This window comes from Spea bombifrons, chromosome 3 (genome assembly GCF_027358695.1).
Source record: "Spea bombifrons isolate aSpeBom1 chromosome 3, aSpeBom1.2.pri, whole genome shotgun sequence".
In the NCBI taxonomy this organism is placed as follows: Eukaryota; Metazoa; Chordata; class Amphibia; order Anura; family Pelobatidae; genus Spea; species Spea bombifrons.
Window position 1 is genome coordinate 75,149,979 of NC_071089.1, and position 18,777 is coordinate 75,168,755.

Genomic DNA, 18,777 nt, shown 5'->3' on the forward strand with positions numbered 1-18,777 from the left:
TTAAAATGTGATTAACCTTGCACAACCAGAAAAATTACTGCTTGAGTCAAATTTCGAATTAGCCTATCATACTTCATTAATGTTTTTTTTTTATTATGCATTACATTATAGAGACCTCATGGTACATTTTATACTTTTCTGCTTTCCTGACGTGAAATAATACAAAAACAAGTTAAGAAATTGCACTAAAAACATTCTATGTATATAAGAATATTTTACGGTGAATGATAAAAATCCAATTGATTTAATTAAATAACAGTGACATTTTAATGAGGCTGGACAATACAATAACTTTTTTCCTATAAAAAGTTAAGTACGTCATTAATCATACAACCGTTAGAAGAAAAATTAAATAATATACTATAGAAATAAGAGTTATTAAACATATTACATTTTGCTTATAATCTGTTATAAGGAGTTCTTTGGTATACTCTTTATTTTGTTACATTACCTTCTAAGGGGGTTTTCTCGTATTTTTATTTTACATTAAAGTCAGGGTTACCATTTAATATAACATTCATGTTTATGTTTAGATTAACATTTGTGTTTCTTCCCCCAGATACACTGGATATATATATATATATATATATATATATATATATATATATATATATATATATATATGTTAGTTGCCTAATAGTTGGGGTCATCTCAAAAGCTATAACAGGAGCAGCTATCATTACACGCAATGTTTCTAATATGAATCATGCTTAGACAATTATATGTGCTCTTACTTGTTGTGCGTCTTCCCATTTCTCCTTATTTTCCTCATCAAGAAGATTACTGACTATTTGAAAGAAATTCTAAAGGAAAAAAAAACATAAAATAACATATTAATGAAAGCTAATATATTTTAATAGATAGCGAAGGAAAAATAACGTCTATAACAACGACTATGTGGTTGTATAATTATCCAGGTTTACAGATTGTAAATAAAAAATGACAAGTTAGAACTTGCATAATTTATACTTATTACCATACCTATTTATGTTCTTTCTCCTCTATATTAGATACTATTATCTAATATATTAATATATATAACCTATTGAACTTCCCTGCTATACTCTTTTGAGTTTATGTTTTCCTCCATGTTATTTACTTCTATTACTCCTCTGTTGCACTAAATTAAACTTAGGAATTTATTCGCTAAACCATGAGGTTTTTTTCTCAGTTCAGCCAATATCCTGTCCAATTCTACTTAGACTATAGTCTATATTCAGTCATTATTGTCTAATTTGAAATAACTCTTTGAACAGACCATCTTATGAGAAACAATACTTACTAGTACTATTTATATATATATATATATATATATATATATATATATATATATATATATATATATATATTTACTTACAGATTTTCTTTTATCATGAGTATGCCATTATGATTAGCTACCAAGTGTTCATGAGTTGCATGAAATATTCTATCCCATAGAATGACATATATTAACACTATGTTCTATCTTGTAGATTCTTGAAGCTAAAGACAGACATGACATATGACATAAGCATGTTCTCAAAAACGTTGGGAAAAGTTTCACCATCTGCCAGATCTTTGATTCCATCACATAAATCTAACTGTTTGTAGGCAATAGGGACAATGATTTATTGCACATCAAAAACAAAAGCTTCCTGCAAACCCCATTAAATAGAACATACAGTCATCAATACATATGCAATGATGTTTCTTAGTATTACAAACTAAAAGATCATAGTGTATTAGTCAGAAATAAGGAATACATTGTGATAAATATATGAACCTGATTGGGAGTTTCAGAATATTTATGAAAATAAATGCAGATAAGCTATGCTCAGCGGCACACCACTATTTAGCTTTATATCTGATAAAAATACAAAAACAAAAGCAAAATGCAATAGAAATTACAAAAAACATTTACTTAGTGAATTAATAAGATTTTATATTATGTAGATATTTAAGAATAACATATTCTTTGCTTATTTACACAAGAAAGATGAGAGTTGGCACCGTGTTAGCCGTAGAATTACAGGGGACAAGTGGGGTTAGAATGACACAAGAAAATAATTTTCATCAATAAGAAAAAAGTCCCCAAATTGCCTCTTCCTATGTGCCCACTTTCAAGGATAAAATACCTTCAAAAGTAATTTAATGTGTTGTCAAATAGGCCAGACATCCATCAACGTGTTTAAAAAACATATTTAATTTAAATAGTATACAATCATCAAATTTAATTAAAAGGTATCTAATAAGTATATTGTCTTCAGCTGACCAACATGGTCATTTGTGCTATATGCGTTCAAATAGGTGATGACATTTCAGCAGGTTACAGTAACTTAATATCGTAAGGCATGTGATTTCTTTAACTTTTCAGTATAATGAACACAAATGATTGTATTATAGACATTTATTTGTGATTCACTATAACACAAGAAAATGTTACATTCCACTTAACAAGTGCATTGCTTCCTGTAGAGCTTTCAGTAGCTAAATGCAATCTCCTTTCTTATCACGTTCATCCATTACTGGCCCCTTGAGTCAACATCCTCTTAAACATTTTTATTGCATGTAAAAATTCTGAAAAATGGAAAAAATCTCCTGTAAAGCAACTGTAATTCTTTGTTTCTCTATGTTTCCATCTTGTTGTGGTATTTTTTAATCAACTTTGAAGTAATATTATGGTCAAATGTCCATGGTGACTTAGAAAGGTTCTTCAAACATGTTGATTATATATAAATATATGTATGGATAGTTGAATAGACAGTTGTCATTACATATTTGTATACATTTGTTTTAAAGCAATTCATGATTATTTTTTTATATATTACCTGTACTCCATCTGATGCAGGAATATAGCTTGCTCTTTTGAAAGTGTCGGTGACATTTCTAAGAATTTCCACAGAAACCAGGAGATCCCCTGCATAAAAATGCTTCCTTTGAGTCAAATCAAGCAGAGTTTTGGTGACCTGAGCCATCCCTTCACCTGCCAATGTCCGTTGTCCCTTTGCAAGATGTTCCTTAATCTGAGGTGTTAAAAAAATAATGCATGTATATATTTATATCAAGAACACAAAGAACTCTCTTTGAATGTGTTAGAGAATAATGTCCTCTTTATCCCAAAATAAGATATTTATAGAAAACAAATGCTTTTCAGAAACAGAGATTTCGATGGTAGATAAGAACTATTCGGCCCATCTAGCTTTAAATAATCAAACCTTAATCGGTCCTTGGTATGATCTTAGATTCGGGATAGCCATATACATATCCCAAGCTTGTTTAACAACAATTTGATTACAACAAGACAACAGGATTACAACTGTGTGCAATGTTTTATATATTTGATTGATGCCCATGGGGGAGGAGGGGTAGGCCTTTTTGCAGGTAGCTGGAGGTAGGTTATTTCAGCTATTGGTTTCCCGGGCTTGGGAGCCAATTTTGTGGTCAGCTTATCTGGTTGCGATTCCCTCCCTCCCCTTATGTTTGATTTCTCGCTTTGTGTGTCTGTGGAGTTTGTCACAATCTACGGGGTGGCAGCTTGCCAGGTATCCAGGGGGTTAATGTGGTGGTAGGAGAATAGTTGGTAACAACCGGTGGGAGGTTCTTGGCTGTCAGTGCTGGGAACCTCAGGTTTGGGTGGGGCATCCGGGTATGTCAATTCCTTAAGTGGTATTTGGCTCTGATACCTGGATTACTTGGGAAGCTTAGTGTGTTTGTTGTATATATTTACATGTTTGTGTTTTGAGTCATTGTCCTAGTTAACACACCTATGTTTATTGTTTCAGGTTTTGGCACGACAGTGTCTCTAAAAAATAAAGTTGGCTGTGACCCATATATAATTGTATGTGTTGTCATAATTGGGGGGTTAAAGGGGGGATAAGCCTAGTGCGGAGGTCGAGGCTACAACAGTCATGTCTTTTATATGAAATTAGCTGCTTGAACTAGAGTTTAAGTTTAGGGTATATGACACCCACTATACTGGTCTACCTATTTAACACACATGGTTGAGACAGACAAATGGAGCTAATCTACTTTAGTATCCACCTTCAGATTCAGGTGTTTGATTCACAGTAACTGCATTTTTAATTAAATCCTCTGTTTATTTTTTACTGAGGAACCTGCCAATAGTAATAATGAAGTACAATATGAGGTAGCCAGAACAATATGAGGATGCATCAACCCCAAATTGCTTTTAAGTTGTAAATAGGGGTTCACAGAGGCTCTATACCGCCCACTCAGGGAACATAGTGAGCCCCACACCTCATACAAGGGGCAGGTAAAGAGGGGAACACTAACCACTCAGCTTAATTAATAGCGAGTCCTGACAACACCTGTTTTATGATTTATTTATATTAATTTACATTTTATGTTTGTAAATGGGGCATGAGGTAGGAAAGTTGTTGTGGAGGGCATATAAGTTGTCAATTTTCATAAACTCAAAATTTTAAATTGCAAGCAGTTGCAAGCACTTCAGGATAGGAGTTTTTTGCGAGTTGTATCATGTCAGTGCATGTAATGTATACTAAGTCCCACCAGTCAAGTTAATAGGCGTATTAAGCATCCATGTTGTTAACTAGTCTGATTGTTTGGACAAGATGTGTTACACCTACAAGTGACCGAATGTATTTGTCAGAATACTAGCATTTCATTGATGTCTATATATATATGCTTATTCCAATTTATCAATATGTGATCTGTGAAAGATGAAATACATGTAAGGGTTATTTTTATTGTGAGAATATCCATATAATATGTCATGTGATTAACATTAGCAAAGATGTGTTTATTCCATACATTGCCATTTTCACGGTGGGAAGTGTAACAAAGTTGCAGGAAATGCAACATTGGTAGTCGGGAAAAGCTAAAGGGTCTGGATATTAACAGATTGGACAAGAAATAAGAGAGATAGATGATAAGTTAAGAAAGATTTACATACTAAAGGGTTAAACAAAGTGCAGGAAAGAAGTGAAGTTAAGACTATGACCATTAGTCAGAGGTTTAGATAATAGGGCCAAGTATTATTCTACATTAAAAAAAAGCTCAATGACCATTAGTTTGTGGATGTCAAAGAAGCAACTAAGATTGGTCACATGTATTTATTTCATCTATTTTATTTATTTATGATGTTTGTTTAATGTGACATAGACAACATTTCTTGGCTAATTTAACATATTGCTCTGTTTATCGAATGCCTCCCTGTCTTGTTTGCACATGGACCATTCCCAGGTAGGGATTTTTAATTGTGAAGTTGCTAGCAGTCCCATCAGGAGAGTAGACAGGACAGACGCTAGTTAATGTTATTGTGCCGAATTTAGAACTGTTAGTATCTACTGTATAACAATGTAATTCTGAGCTGGAATGTTCCATCTTTCTAGATGATAAACAGGATAACCGGGGGATGTTCAGTAATTTAAATGGCTTCTGTTTTTATTTCCAAGATACTATTGTTTTATGTTACTTAGATTATATTATCAGCGCAATTTAAAAAAACAAAACAAAAAAACATTTATATTAAATGATGCTTTTAAGAAATGAGAAATTCATTGATCGCCCCTCTGCAAGTTCAGGATTTAACAATATCGCGTACTAAGGCAGTTCCAGAAGAAAGACCATACAAGCAATCATCTGGATTTCAGTTTTATTTTATGTCACAGGTGTTGCACACTGTACTACGGTTTTCTCAAATGCACACTGTCAGCCAATCATAAATGACAAATAGTTCTGTTAAAGCATTTGAAAACTTGGGCAACCAAACAGAAAGTACTAATACAACATACTATTACTTTTATATAAAATATGTGATTGTTTTATTTGGGTGATTTAAAGATATATATATATATATAATTTCACAGCATAACAGCACAGTTGTTTGCACTGGGGTGTTACTATGACAGAATATCTTGTGATGTCACATTGATAGCGACGTCATGCTTTGTGTCCACTCTTGGGCTCTGTTTCTTTTCCTTTCATATACAGGAGGTCCTCTGGTAGGAGGTTATTTCTAGTATGTTTTTAGAAAATGGTGTCAGATAAGCTTCGGTTGCTGCATTTTTGGTGCTGGGGCTAGCTCCAACAATTATAATGACGTGTGGACTGCAATAACAAGCTGTACTGCTATCTTCTTAGAAATATATGTTTAATGTCTGGGTCTAATTTCTAGAAAATAGAATCTGACAGCAGAAAATAATCATTCAAACCATCTAGACTGTATGTAAAAATTGGTGATTGATCTTGCCTAATATTCAGGATAACCATATATCTAGTATATACATGTCCACTAGATGTTATATACAATGTTCAACTGCTCATAAGAAATAATCATAACAAGGACAAAAGCTGGCTTTGCACCTACTGAAAGCTGCAAGTGTCTGTATTCAGCTGATATGCATCTTGCAAAGCTTGGCTGTTCCCAAAAGGCGATTCCGTGAAGATTGAGAGAGCAGCGCCTGCTAGTGGTACCTAACAGAAACACAGGATGCAGAAAATCAAAACAAGAATCAGTACAAATGCATCACTGAAATAGCTAAATACAAGGCTAAGCACTCAGAAAAATGCTTTTCCCCCAACATATCCTAATTTAAATCCAGTTGTTTTTTAACCTCTGCATAGTCTTCTTTGATGGATAAATCATAATAAATACAAATCATTTGAATATCACTGATTGGTATTAGTGTACATATTAATAGGTAAACATTTACCAGTAGCATTAAGTGGACATCGATTAAATGCCAGGTCTCCAGCTGGGGTTCTTTTCCATACCATAGACATCAAAAAATCCTCGGGGCATATTTCATAAGGAGCTGTGAATAAGAGTGAAATATTAATATTAAATAAAGATAGCTATGATTGTGAGATTATTTGTCATGCTATGCAGTTTTCAAAATGCCCGAAGAAAAAAAATATGATGTCTCGGGTGAATGATACAAATAGTTAGCTAAACCTTATTTTTTAGACATAGTTTAGTTGAAAAATATATTTGGCTTAAGCACTGTGTAAATTGTTAGCTCTCTAAAAATAAAAGATAATAATAATAATATATGTATTTGTTTGGTCACGCTTATCGGCCCAGTGGTTGTTGATTCTAAGCAGCAAATGACAAAAACCTTGTTAAAATGTTTTGCGAGAAAATAAAAGCAGTTTGCAGGGTTAGTGGTGCGATATTATATATATACTATATGGACAAAAGTATTGCGACACCTGACAATTACACCAACAGGAACTTTTATGCATCACAATCTAAATACATAGACATTAACATATAGTTGTTCCCCCTTGTGGCTTTAACGGCTTCCACTCTTCTGGGAAGGTTTTGCAAGATTTTGGAGTGTTTCTGTGGGAAGCTTGAAGCATAGCATTGTCCAAAATTTATTGGTATGCTGAAGGGGACATACTTACACATTTTGGACAATGCTATGCTTCTAACTTTGTGGGAACAGTTTGGGGAAGGCCCTTTTCTATTCCAGCATGACTGTGCCCCAGTGCACAAAGCAAGGTCCATAAAGACATGGTTGGATGAGTTTGTTATGGAAGAACTTGACTGGCCACACAGAGCCCTGACTGCAACCCCATCAAACACCTTTGGATAGACTGACCTCACAAATGCTCTAGTGGATGAATAGGCAAAGAATCCCACAGAAACACTCCAAAATCTTGTGGAAATCTTATGTAAGCTGATATAGCTGCAAAGAGGTGATCAACTACATATTAATGTCTGTGTATATAGAATATGATGGCATAAAAGTCGCTGCTGATGTAATGGTCAGGTGTCCCAAATAATAATAATTATTATTAGTAGTATTATTATTATACATATGTATACTTTATATGTACATATATCTATATGAATATCTATCTATCTATCTATCTATCTTATATATTTGTTAAAGAAAACATGACCACTCTAATCATATGCTGCCAGATCACCCTAAAAAATGAATAACAAAACATATTGAATTATATTCTACATTAAAACAGAGAAGAAAATTTACAAAATGTGGTAATGAAGCAAAGGCTTCCATGGCTTGTTAACTATACAACATGCTGCCAAAACATTCGACACAACACCATATCCAGTAAACAGTACGTGTGTCGGAGTACAGTAATAACTGATTTTTTTTTATTTACAGGACGACTGTTGTTGGCAACTTAGGGTCCATAGAAGAATATAATGACATATGTGGTTATATATATTGAAATCAAAATTGCATGTTTATGATATAATAGTGTATTGGCACCACAATTGTTTAACCACAATCCGTTAAGATGCTTCTCAGAATTTCTTAGTACCCTTCAATACAAACCTACCCCTACACTTATGAGCTTAAAATGCTTTCACATTATGCCATTCTCACCTAAGCCTGTCACTTTTAATAAATAAAGTAAATACAATGTATTTATAACTAAAGATGCTATAAACAGAAACAATAGCCAAACAAAAGAGATTAACACATGAAATAATACTACTACTAATAATAATAATCCTTAATTGTTGTGGATTTTAAACATATCAAAAATACTAAAGAATTAGATTCCACTACAAAAAATTACTAAGTTGGAACATACATTTAATTGTGTAATAAATGTTTTTTTAGTAATTTTTATCAGTATATATTGGTTTCAGAAAACTTCTTTCTTTTTCTCCTTTCAGTTTTTTTTTTTTCCAATTAAAATACTACCATTCCAGGGATATTTTTTTTAATGAATGTGTATGCTTTTTAAGTTTTTACAATGTATTGCTCTAGATATGTATACATAATTTATGTGAACCATCTATTTGCACTGATTATATGAGAAAAAAGTGAACGCTTTAAATATAAGTGGGAAAACATGCTGGTTACCACAGCTGAAGTTTGGTTAGTGGTAAGAGGAGTTGATTGTGCTGGAGGGAGGCCTTGGAGGTTGAGTCAGTTGAGGCATTCTCTTTACAAGCAGACATTGATTAGAGGGAGTGCGACGCACCGTGAGCTGGTATTTAAAGTTATTTTCACAGAGTGATGATTGACATCCGGAGGTTTTGGTCAGGGTGTAATCTATAATGTTGCCTGGTAATTCCGGTTTCTTTGACTCTACTGGAATATTCCTGCTTAATTAATAAAACCCAAAGCAGTTCATACTAACCTAGGGATTGCAAGCATTCCTCATTATTGTATGTTTTAATTGCACGACTTACAATTTCATTTTAAAAGTGTCAAGTTACGATAGATAATAATGTTGAATATTGAAGGAGGTGATGTATTACGTATGGCATAAATTCAGTATAACTTTTCTACCTTGATAATATAAACAACTGACTTGTAGCTGACTTGACTGTAGCAGACACCATTTCATTGAATACTTTTATAAAGTCCAAGTCATTGTAAGGAATTTTAGAAGTAATGGTATTGCTTTGTAAGAGATAAGCGGTCTGTGACTTTTTTTTTTTCATTATTGATACACAAAAAAAATCTGACTCCTTATTAGACATACTAGCCAGTTGTTGAGGGTCTCATTTATAAGCTGTACCATGAGAGGAAAACTGATTATGTTTGTTAGCTATAAATTATATATATATATATATATATATATATATATATATATATATATATATATATATATATATATATAATTTACTTTAATGTTTGTAAAAACGGATTAGGGGATAGTTGCTTGTTTGTGTCCTGGTGAACAGGGTATTCCAATTCAGCCCCATTGTTTAACGTGGCAGCTGCTGCAAGAATAATACATGAAAACAAAGTTGCTCAATATTTATGGTTAGAGCTACCATTACTATTATTTTATAATATGTATACAATAATAATAATAATAATACATTATTACTATTATGGAGGCCATACAAGGTAAATTATATTTTGTATCAGAGTTTTATAAACTTCAGAGTTTATCACTGTGCCTAACTATCTGTTTCTGTCTCTTCCCAAGCATTACTACGTGTGCACATATATGCGTGGGAAAATAATGTACGCTTTTTAGAACATGCACAGAAGCATTTCTGCCCACAACGCTCTCTTACACTTCTATTCACTTTAACAGAAGCTGTTTTTTTTAAGTATCAACCATTTACAGAAAGCTCTGTTGCTAGCATTCAGATACTGTTTACATTAGGGAAAGCTGTGCAGAGAACAATCCAGAACAAAAGATCAGTGCACTTAAACTAGTATCATAATAAGCCTAAAAGCATTTCTTCACAAAGAGAAAATGTCATCAATAATAATTAGAATTAGAATCGAAGAAGCCCCCATATCCTCATATTTATACGTTTGGCATTTAGACATTTTATAATATTTACAAAAAATAGATTATTAATATCAGATCACTGAATATGGCAATATGTCATATTTATGAAATCTTATTCTAAGCACTTTACGATAATCTATTTACTTTACAAATCTATAAAAAGATGTAATGTAACAGGAGGCAGGAAGGAGGTGTGTATAAGCCAAGCACAGGGTTGGCTCCCCAAACCATTGAAACAGGTGGAGAGTGGTTAGGTTCGTGGTATGGAAGCAGAACCTTGCTAAAGTTTAAACATGGCTTCTCTCTCTGGACATTAAACACACTAACACAGAGGCTCAAAACTCACCTCTGATTTCAGGTGAAATTTAAAGCTGTGACAGATATGCCTATAATTCTCTAGGACATCCCTCATAGACTGATCTTCTAAGACGCTTTATTTTGGGGGGAGGTGTTCAACATTTAGCTTTCAAGCTTTTGTGTATATGTCCCTGTTTGTTCCCTGACCTATGTTGCCAGGTTTTTTCTATACCAAGTGTCAGTGACTCTGAGCCTTGCTGGAATCAAATCCATTTAGCCACATGACACTGACGTATTGGGGGTCCTCTAATGTATAGGGACTCGTGGATTGTTACACAATTCGAAAACAAAAAATTGCATACATGATCACTATGAATCCAGCAGCCACCTGTATTAAATGCTTGTGTTTTCTAACTAACTAAATTAACATATAACAGACAGAGCAATTGCTGTAGTTCTACCTGACTTGTTTTGGTTGTAAACCTGGTTTTATGGGGTGACATATGATAGATATAGCTCCAATACTAATTATCTATAGTCATTCTTCGGTCTGTAGGTGAAATGGAGCTATTTTGGGCCAGAATAAAACGCCAACATCATTTTGGCTGTGCTTGACTGTAATACTTGTTAAATAATAGCCCTAAGTTACTGTCCAATGGTGCAAATGAAATTGCTGTAATTATGGTGTGAAAATATTGAAAACTTCAAAGGTATTTGTGTGAATTTCATCCAAATGCAGATTTAGAATAGCTTTAACTCAGTTTGAACGTAATGAGTTTGCTAACCCAGAAACAAATGTTTATTTTACTTGCGCTGATCCACTACTAATTTTTTATGCTTTGATGAGTTATAATGCCAAATGTAATTACAGAATGTTTTATTCTCAATTCAATTTACTCCACGTAATTGTTGCATGGTTTAAAAATATTAGAGTAACCTTACTAAGTATACTAGTTAATATTCTATTGCTTCGATATGAGATCTGTTTTAGTGCTCAGTTGGGTAAAGTGAACGATGCACACAACATTTATGTGATAACTTACAACATTTAGTAAGCTAATGCAGCTGCTTCATTTCATTATATTGTAGCACCATTCCTGAAGAAGACAACCTGCCCTCCCCTGGACTTGCTGTCCTTGACTTAGTTGGCCTAGGCCAGAATACGTCATTAAGGAGGTACTGCCAGTCACCCTGAGAAAATAGCTTGTAACCTCTAAAGTACACCTACCTTCTCATTTTTATGGATTGGAAAAAAAAAACTTTATTTGTAATGTTTACTGACAAGTTAAATAAATATAACGTTTAATATAAAGTTAGTATTTGTGATTTTATATGCATGCTTGAATGTATTCCTGTGTACTTTAACAACCCACACTTTTTTCTTTATGCGCAGACTACATATTTTTGAAAGGCCTCGGGAATGAACATGCCATTACTTTGCAGACAAAAACTTAGTTGCACATCACCATGGTTACAATACCCTGCCTCTCTTTTGGCCGATTGACGATGAAATGAAAGAAAAGAGAAGTCTCAGGCACGGAGGATTTTACAATTTACAACTTTTGCGTTTGAACGATGAAAAAAAAAAAGAAAAGCAATATGTGAAATGACTTTGGAAGTGTGAAATTCACAGACAACTATAGCCTTGATCAATCTAGGTTTTTGAGAAGAATCTTGTCAGAACAGCATGTGCACATATGTTATCAATGCAATGCTAGTTGTTTTTGAAAGATCAGAAAAAAATGTAGTACAGAAATGCTAGCAGGACTCGTGTAATCATATTTATGTAAAATTATCTGATGTTGTGTTTATGACAGATACAGCACCATTAGATGATGTTTTAAAGACTACAGAATAACGTCATTATATGTTTAAGGTTAGTTTTATAAGAAAAGATTTGATGACCACGAAGAGCCTTTGCAGTGTACAACCCATGGGTGCTTCTCCTATCCTGTTTTTGTGACGTTAATGAGCATGGCTATGGGAACCAAGAAAAAAACTACTCCAGAAAGAAACAACACAATCAAAGTCTCCATGGGCCACAAATAGGCCAATAATTTTTTCTTGCGGTGCCTGTGTTCAAGCTGGGATATCTAGTCTTTGAGGACTGGAGTAGTGCCCATCTGATTCATACAATCAGTATTCCTGAGGTTAACAAATGTCATATAATAGTTAAGCCTTGGTAATAAATATACAGGGAATATTGTATTATGTCAGAACCATGGACCTGATCATCACATTACATCACTATACATGTATTTATAGGCCAGTTTCTGCAGTACAAAAATGCTAAAATTTAACAAAAATGTTAAAATTGACAACATACAAAATTCATTAGCACACAAACTGATCAAGAACAAATTCTGGTTTTCTAGCACATAGAATGTGATATTTCAGGGAAAGATATACAATAAAAGTAAAGAAAACTGTGTTTCATTAACTAAAATTATTAAGTAAATTATGTACATCACTTGGATGACTTATTTTCTCCCCTCATGTAATTGATGGTGGGGCAGCTTAAAAGCCATTGAGCTGAAATGGTCTACACACAAACTGACCCTTGCATACTGGAACTGACAGTGACTAATGACTTCTAGTTTATGAATATGTAGCACACCCAAGTCATTGTCATATATATACATTTTTTTGCTACGTCTACATTGATAAAATGTTGTTGAAAACATACTATTTGGCTTTTTTGATACTTATGTAGTTTATGTAGTATGGCAGTATACTGTATGTTCTTCTGTGCATTTTCCCAACATTCTCTGCTGTGCCACCAAAGAATCTTAGAAGAATATAAACCAAAGAAGGACATTATTCTACAGATTGTCTAAATTCAGCAGCCCTTAAGCCATTAGGACCATGTACAAAGGCAATAAATATATGATTCTATGCGAACTACTAACATCATACACATATTTATAATGGACTTAGTAGTTCACAGGACCTCAAAATGATTGGTGGGTATGAGTGTCTCACCTTGTCCTACAGGTCAAAAAGTTACAATAATGTGTATATCAAAAAGGTAAAATTGCTTTCTAAATTATGTAAAACATTTTAAATGATGGTGGATTTGCTAAGGTGGCCCAAATTTTCTAAAAATATTATCTATCTCTCTATCTATCTATCTATCTATCTATCTATCTATCTATCTATCTATCTATCTATCTATCATCTATCTATCTATCTATCACGAACCAAGAGATTTATTAAACAAATTGCTTTAAGTAGCAGTAGCTGAATCAAGGAAATTGATTTCAGAATTGTTAAATGCAAAAATGTATTTTCTTTGAAAAGGTTTTAAGGTGATAATAAATCTATTTTTCCCTTGGAGAATGTTGTCCTTGATTCCAAACTTCAAAATCATGAACCCTTGGTTTTAATTCAAATTGACTTCTCATTTTCCTAAAGGCAGATAAAAAGACACTGTGATATATGCATGACATCCTGACAACACATATAAATTGGGAAGGCACATTTGAGGACAAAAGAATATTCACATAGAAAAATATGTTTTTATTATATAGTTAGATAGTTACATAGTTCATAAGGTTGAAAAAAGACCTAAGTCCATCAAGTTCAACCCTTCTACCTAACCTTCCTTTTGATCCAAAAGAAGGCAGAAAAAACCCTAATTAAGTTACTTCGAATTCTGCCATCAGGGGAAAAAATTCCTTCTTGACTCCAAGAGGCAATCGGATTTCTCCTTGGATCAAGAAGCTCTAAAATATTAATTCTATTTATAGTCCTGTATGTCATACCTTTCTAAAAAAAAATATCCAGACCCCTTTTTTAAGGCATCTAATGTTTTTTATAACACCACCTCCCTAGGCAGTGAATTCCATACCTTTATTGTCCTCACTGTAAAGAATCCCTTCCTTTGTCGTCTATGAAATCTCTGCTCTTCCAGTCTCAGAGGGTCACCTCTTGTTCTTTGTACATTTCTGTTAATGAACAGGTCACTGAAGAGCTCTTTATTTTGGCCCTGCATATATTTATTTAATGTTATCATATCACCTCTAAGACGCAGTTTTTCCAGTGTATATAATTTTAACTTTTTTAGTATCTCCCAATCCCCTTATTAATTTTGTAGCCCTCCTTTGCACTTTCTCTAGTTTCATAATGTCCTTTTTAAGGACCGGTGCTCAGAATTGTACCGCGTATTGAAGGTGAGGTCTTACCAATGACCTGTAAAGAGGCAAAGATGATATCATCCTCCCGTGAATCAATACCTCTTTTTATGCATGCCAACATCTTATTGGCCCTTGCAATAATGCTTGCTGGCATTGCGCACTGTTGTCAAGTGTATTGTCTAGATAAATATAATCATTATGTAAATATGTGAGTAAAATTGGTAATGATATTAAAGAGGTTGTTGTTTTTTAATACTGGCAATGTTGGGAATTATACTTGACATTTTTACAAATTTGATGATAAGGAATTAATAATACAATAATTTAAGACAAAAACCAATCCCAAGAATTAAGGTTGATCCATAGGGTACGAGAGCTTTAGACAATCTGTGTCTCCAGCATCCCAACTTCTAAATATACTTGTTTTATAATGTAGTTCGTGCCTCCACTAGCTCAGTGTCCTTGCTAGCTACTTAGTTCAGGGAACAGCCCTTCTCTATATAAATCACACTAAATATGTCTACAGCAGTCACACGTTTTACTGCCTTTCATATTTTAGTAGAATGCTTTTTTGAGTATATTAAGAGACTCCTAGGATGTGTATAAAGAAAGACCAAATGTTTAAATGAAAATGATCATTTACTGCTTAAAATATGTATGGCTCTCTAATAAATACACAAAATCATGATAAAGGCCAGAAGATTAATCTGTTCTGAAAATAGATTTTCTGGAGATAGAAATCTAATATTGGTAAAGGACAATTTGTGGAAAACACCCACTATTGTTGTTATGTCATTTACTATGCATTAGGAAGGGCCATCTTTTCCCACAAGAGTGGTCATACATGATACGTAGGCCATACATGAAACAGTCTAAATAGTTTGTGATGCATTTTAGTAGACCAATTGTCATAGATTGAGTTGTAGAGTCACATTTAGTAGAGGTCTAAAGTGTACATACTGTTCCACTAAAATGTATCACAAATCTCTTTAGACTATATCTCCAAGCCATCTATTTGGATATATCTCCGTAACATCAACATTTAGTGACTTTGGAAATGTGTCCAGTGTGCCTGTTTTGGACAGGTTACAGGAAAACTCAATTTCATATGATTAACTGAAAAGCTATTGTCCATTAAAATAATAGACATCCGTGGGAATGGTGTTAGTTAAAGATACAATTCAAAATAAGTCATGGCAACGACTGTATAAGATAATAGCTTAGAATACATGCTCACATATAATTATGTGTATATCATTACCAAAACTGGCAATGTGGATTATTGACAAGTAAGGACAATGGATACATGTATATTGTGAGTTTCTATTTTTGGAAAAATATACAGTTTCATTGTTATAGTGATGTCATGTAATGACAATCAGCAAATGGACATCGGGGTTATGGATCACATTTAGCATATACAGTTTCTTGTTTAAGTTAACAGGTAAATCGAAGCTCGTTGCTTTATAAAGTTTCTTCTCACTCTAACACATTATTTCCAAAGAGAAACAACAAAATAATGATGTACCATGGAATAAGAACCTACGCTTATTTAGCTTTACCCTCACAAGAACACTAGAAGAATAAGTAAAGACAGATGGTTACAACGATAATGTTACCATGGGAACAGTATGATTCAGAATAGCATTTAAGAATAATGCAAAAATACTTATATATCTTAATGCTAAAGCTTTTGCATAAAAGCCATAGTCTGACTTCATTTGAGCATGTGTATGATCCTATGTAGAGATTATCTTTGATTTAAAAAAAAAAGATTCATGTATTGCAATATGTCAAATAAAGCTTGTACAGACTGTGTCATACGTCCATACTTAATATACAAAAGCGGTTTTAATGGCACTGTGTGCATTTTCACTTCAGCAGTTTAGGCTTATGAAACATATTTCGTGGGGAAAGTTTGTAATGTTAAAAAGCCAAAAAATACTTACACAATGTTAAAATGTTAAAACAATAACTTATATTTACCCTAATAAGAAAAAAAAAATGAAAAGAGCGTGAATAAAATAAATAAAGCACGGAGAAGAACATATATGCTTTTCAGGGCCAGCCTTTAGGATATTTTGATTTTTCAAGTCCCCTAGGTGCTTGTTAGGTAAAAATTGCTTGCTGACATGGGAGAGAACCTTATGGTGGCAGCGCTTGCTATCTCAGTGCCTTATGCAGTGGCACAGTTTACCTAAACCCTACCTGATGTTTCCATTTCTTACTCTACTTTTTGTGCAAGGTTGAACGCATATATGTTTATTGGAAGAATGTATTTCAATATTATATTATAATATTTTCAACCAATTTCAATATTATATAATGTTAACAATGTTTACACTATTTTTGTATATATATATATATATATATATATATATATATATAGTACTGTGCAAAAGTTTTAGGCAGGTGTGAAAGTAAGAATGCTTTTCAAAATAGACGTGCTAATAGTTTAGTTTTATCAGAATGCAAAGAGATCAAACAGAAATCAATTTGAAAGCAATCTTACTTTACAGCATTCTTTCATGTCTGCCTAAGACTTTTGCACAGTACAGTCAATCAACAGTTTTTAATAGGAGGTATATTATTTACAACAAAAGATACTTGTTACCTAACAAAATAAATGAATTAAAATGTATAAAATATATGTTACCCCACTCTTCTATTTTAAGAAGAAAATAAACACGTTCATAAAATAAAGACAGTCTTGAAAAAAAAATTGGAGAAAAATGTAGTTTTTTTCCAGAAATGGTTCAATATTTAATTACAGACAATTAATAATATTTAACTGACCATTTGGCTCATACTTTAGCCTCATCTAACAGTATAGCTATTCCTCTGTAATTAGAAAGTTTAATGTCTTTGCTTTTTACAAGAATTTAAGGAATGCATCTGAACTAATTAGAAATTCTCCTTCAGTTTAACCTACTCTCAACTCTAAGCATATTCGTTTGATTGTCCTTTACAGCTATGCTTCTACTCAGCTTTATAATAGAAGGCTATAATCAGAAACATAGGGGAACATAGCTGAAACCTCGATCATATTTGATCATATTAAAACATTAGAATATTGCAATGACATTGATTTTAATACTAAACACTAGAAGTATTACAATAATTTCAGCTACCAGTAATATCTATGTTTACAGCTCTTAAGAATATATTTATTAGATTTGTGCATTTGCAAATGCCTGTTTCATGCATTTGTACAAATCTCCAATAACAAGGCCATTCCCTGATGAAACTGATGAAAATGAAGTACAAAAGTGTTGAAATTTCAGTAAGATTCGTCATTTGTTACCATGTGTAGCCGCCACCATTACAAGCGTTTTAGGGGTTCCTTGATGAGGCAGGAATGAACGCCTGCCAGTAATACATCTTCCAGAAACAATTTATCTGTTAAATGTGTTGCTACGTCCACTCTGCAGATGCAGCAACAGCTGTAGCATAAGTATGCCGAGGGTTTATTTACAATCACTGGCAGCACCACCACCACTACCATCACAAATACAATTATGAGGAAAAAAACACTGCTACCCCATCTGGTAGGCAACATCGTAGTAAAGTGTAGGAGCACTGTGAGACTGGAGATGGGCACACTGTCTGTGTGTGGGTAAGGTGAAAGGACAACTCACCAATTCTGGTATGAAGCAATGGCAACAACAGCAAACCCACAAGAGCCGCCACTAGCAGCATCAGCTAGAGCAAATGGAGGTTTGAGGCCTCGAGCTTTCTTGAGGAGTATGACGGGCCAGAGACATCCACTGCACCAGCCTACCCATGTCAAAGCAGCAGTCAAATAAGGTGACACAACTGTTTGGTCAGGTTATCACTGTAAGAGGTGCTGCTTTCTCCATGATTGAGCCCTTCAGGCAGCTGCTATAGGCCCTTCCTCCCAACTACCATCTCCCTTGCTGCACTACCTTCAGCAGGACTGTAGTTCCCTCTCTTGACTTGTTTGTCACTGTTGAAGGACAAGCTGTCCATGGCAGCTGGACAAATCATCCACTTCACCTCCTACATATACACTCACTTTATTTGGTACACCTGTTCAATTGCTTGTTAACACAAATAGCTAATCAGCCAATCACATGGCAGCAACTCAATACATTTAGGCATGTAGACGTGGTCA

The 18,777-nt window shown here is 33.6% G+C and overlaps 1 protein-coding gene across 1 annotated transcript in view; it reads right to left on the minus strand.

Moving 5' to 3' along the window:
- Window positions 1-18,777, minus strand: part of ADGRB3 (adhesion G protein-coupled receptor B3) — a 351,396-nt gene that overhangs the window by 157,286 nt on the left and 175,333 nt on the right. The window contains exons 8-11 of the mRNA XM_053458858.1: window positions 6,675-6,776; window positions 6,329-6,435; window positions 2,808-3,002; window positions 735-803 (exon numbers count right to left, since the gene is read on the minus strand). Coding sequence (XP_053314833.1) covers window positions 735-803; window positions 2,808-3,002; window positions 6,329-6,435; window positions 6,675-6,776 — 473 coding nt within the window. The remainder of the gene's footprint in view (window positions 1-734; window positions 804-2,807; window positions 3,003-6,328; window positions 6,436-6,674; window positions 6,777-18,777) is intronic.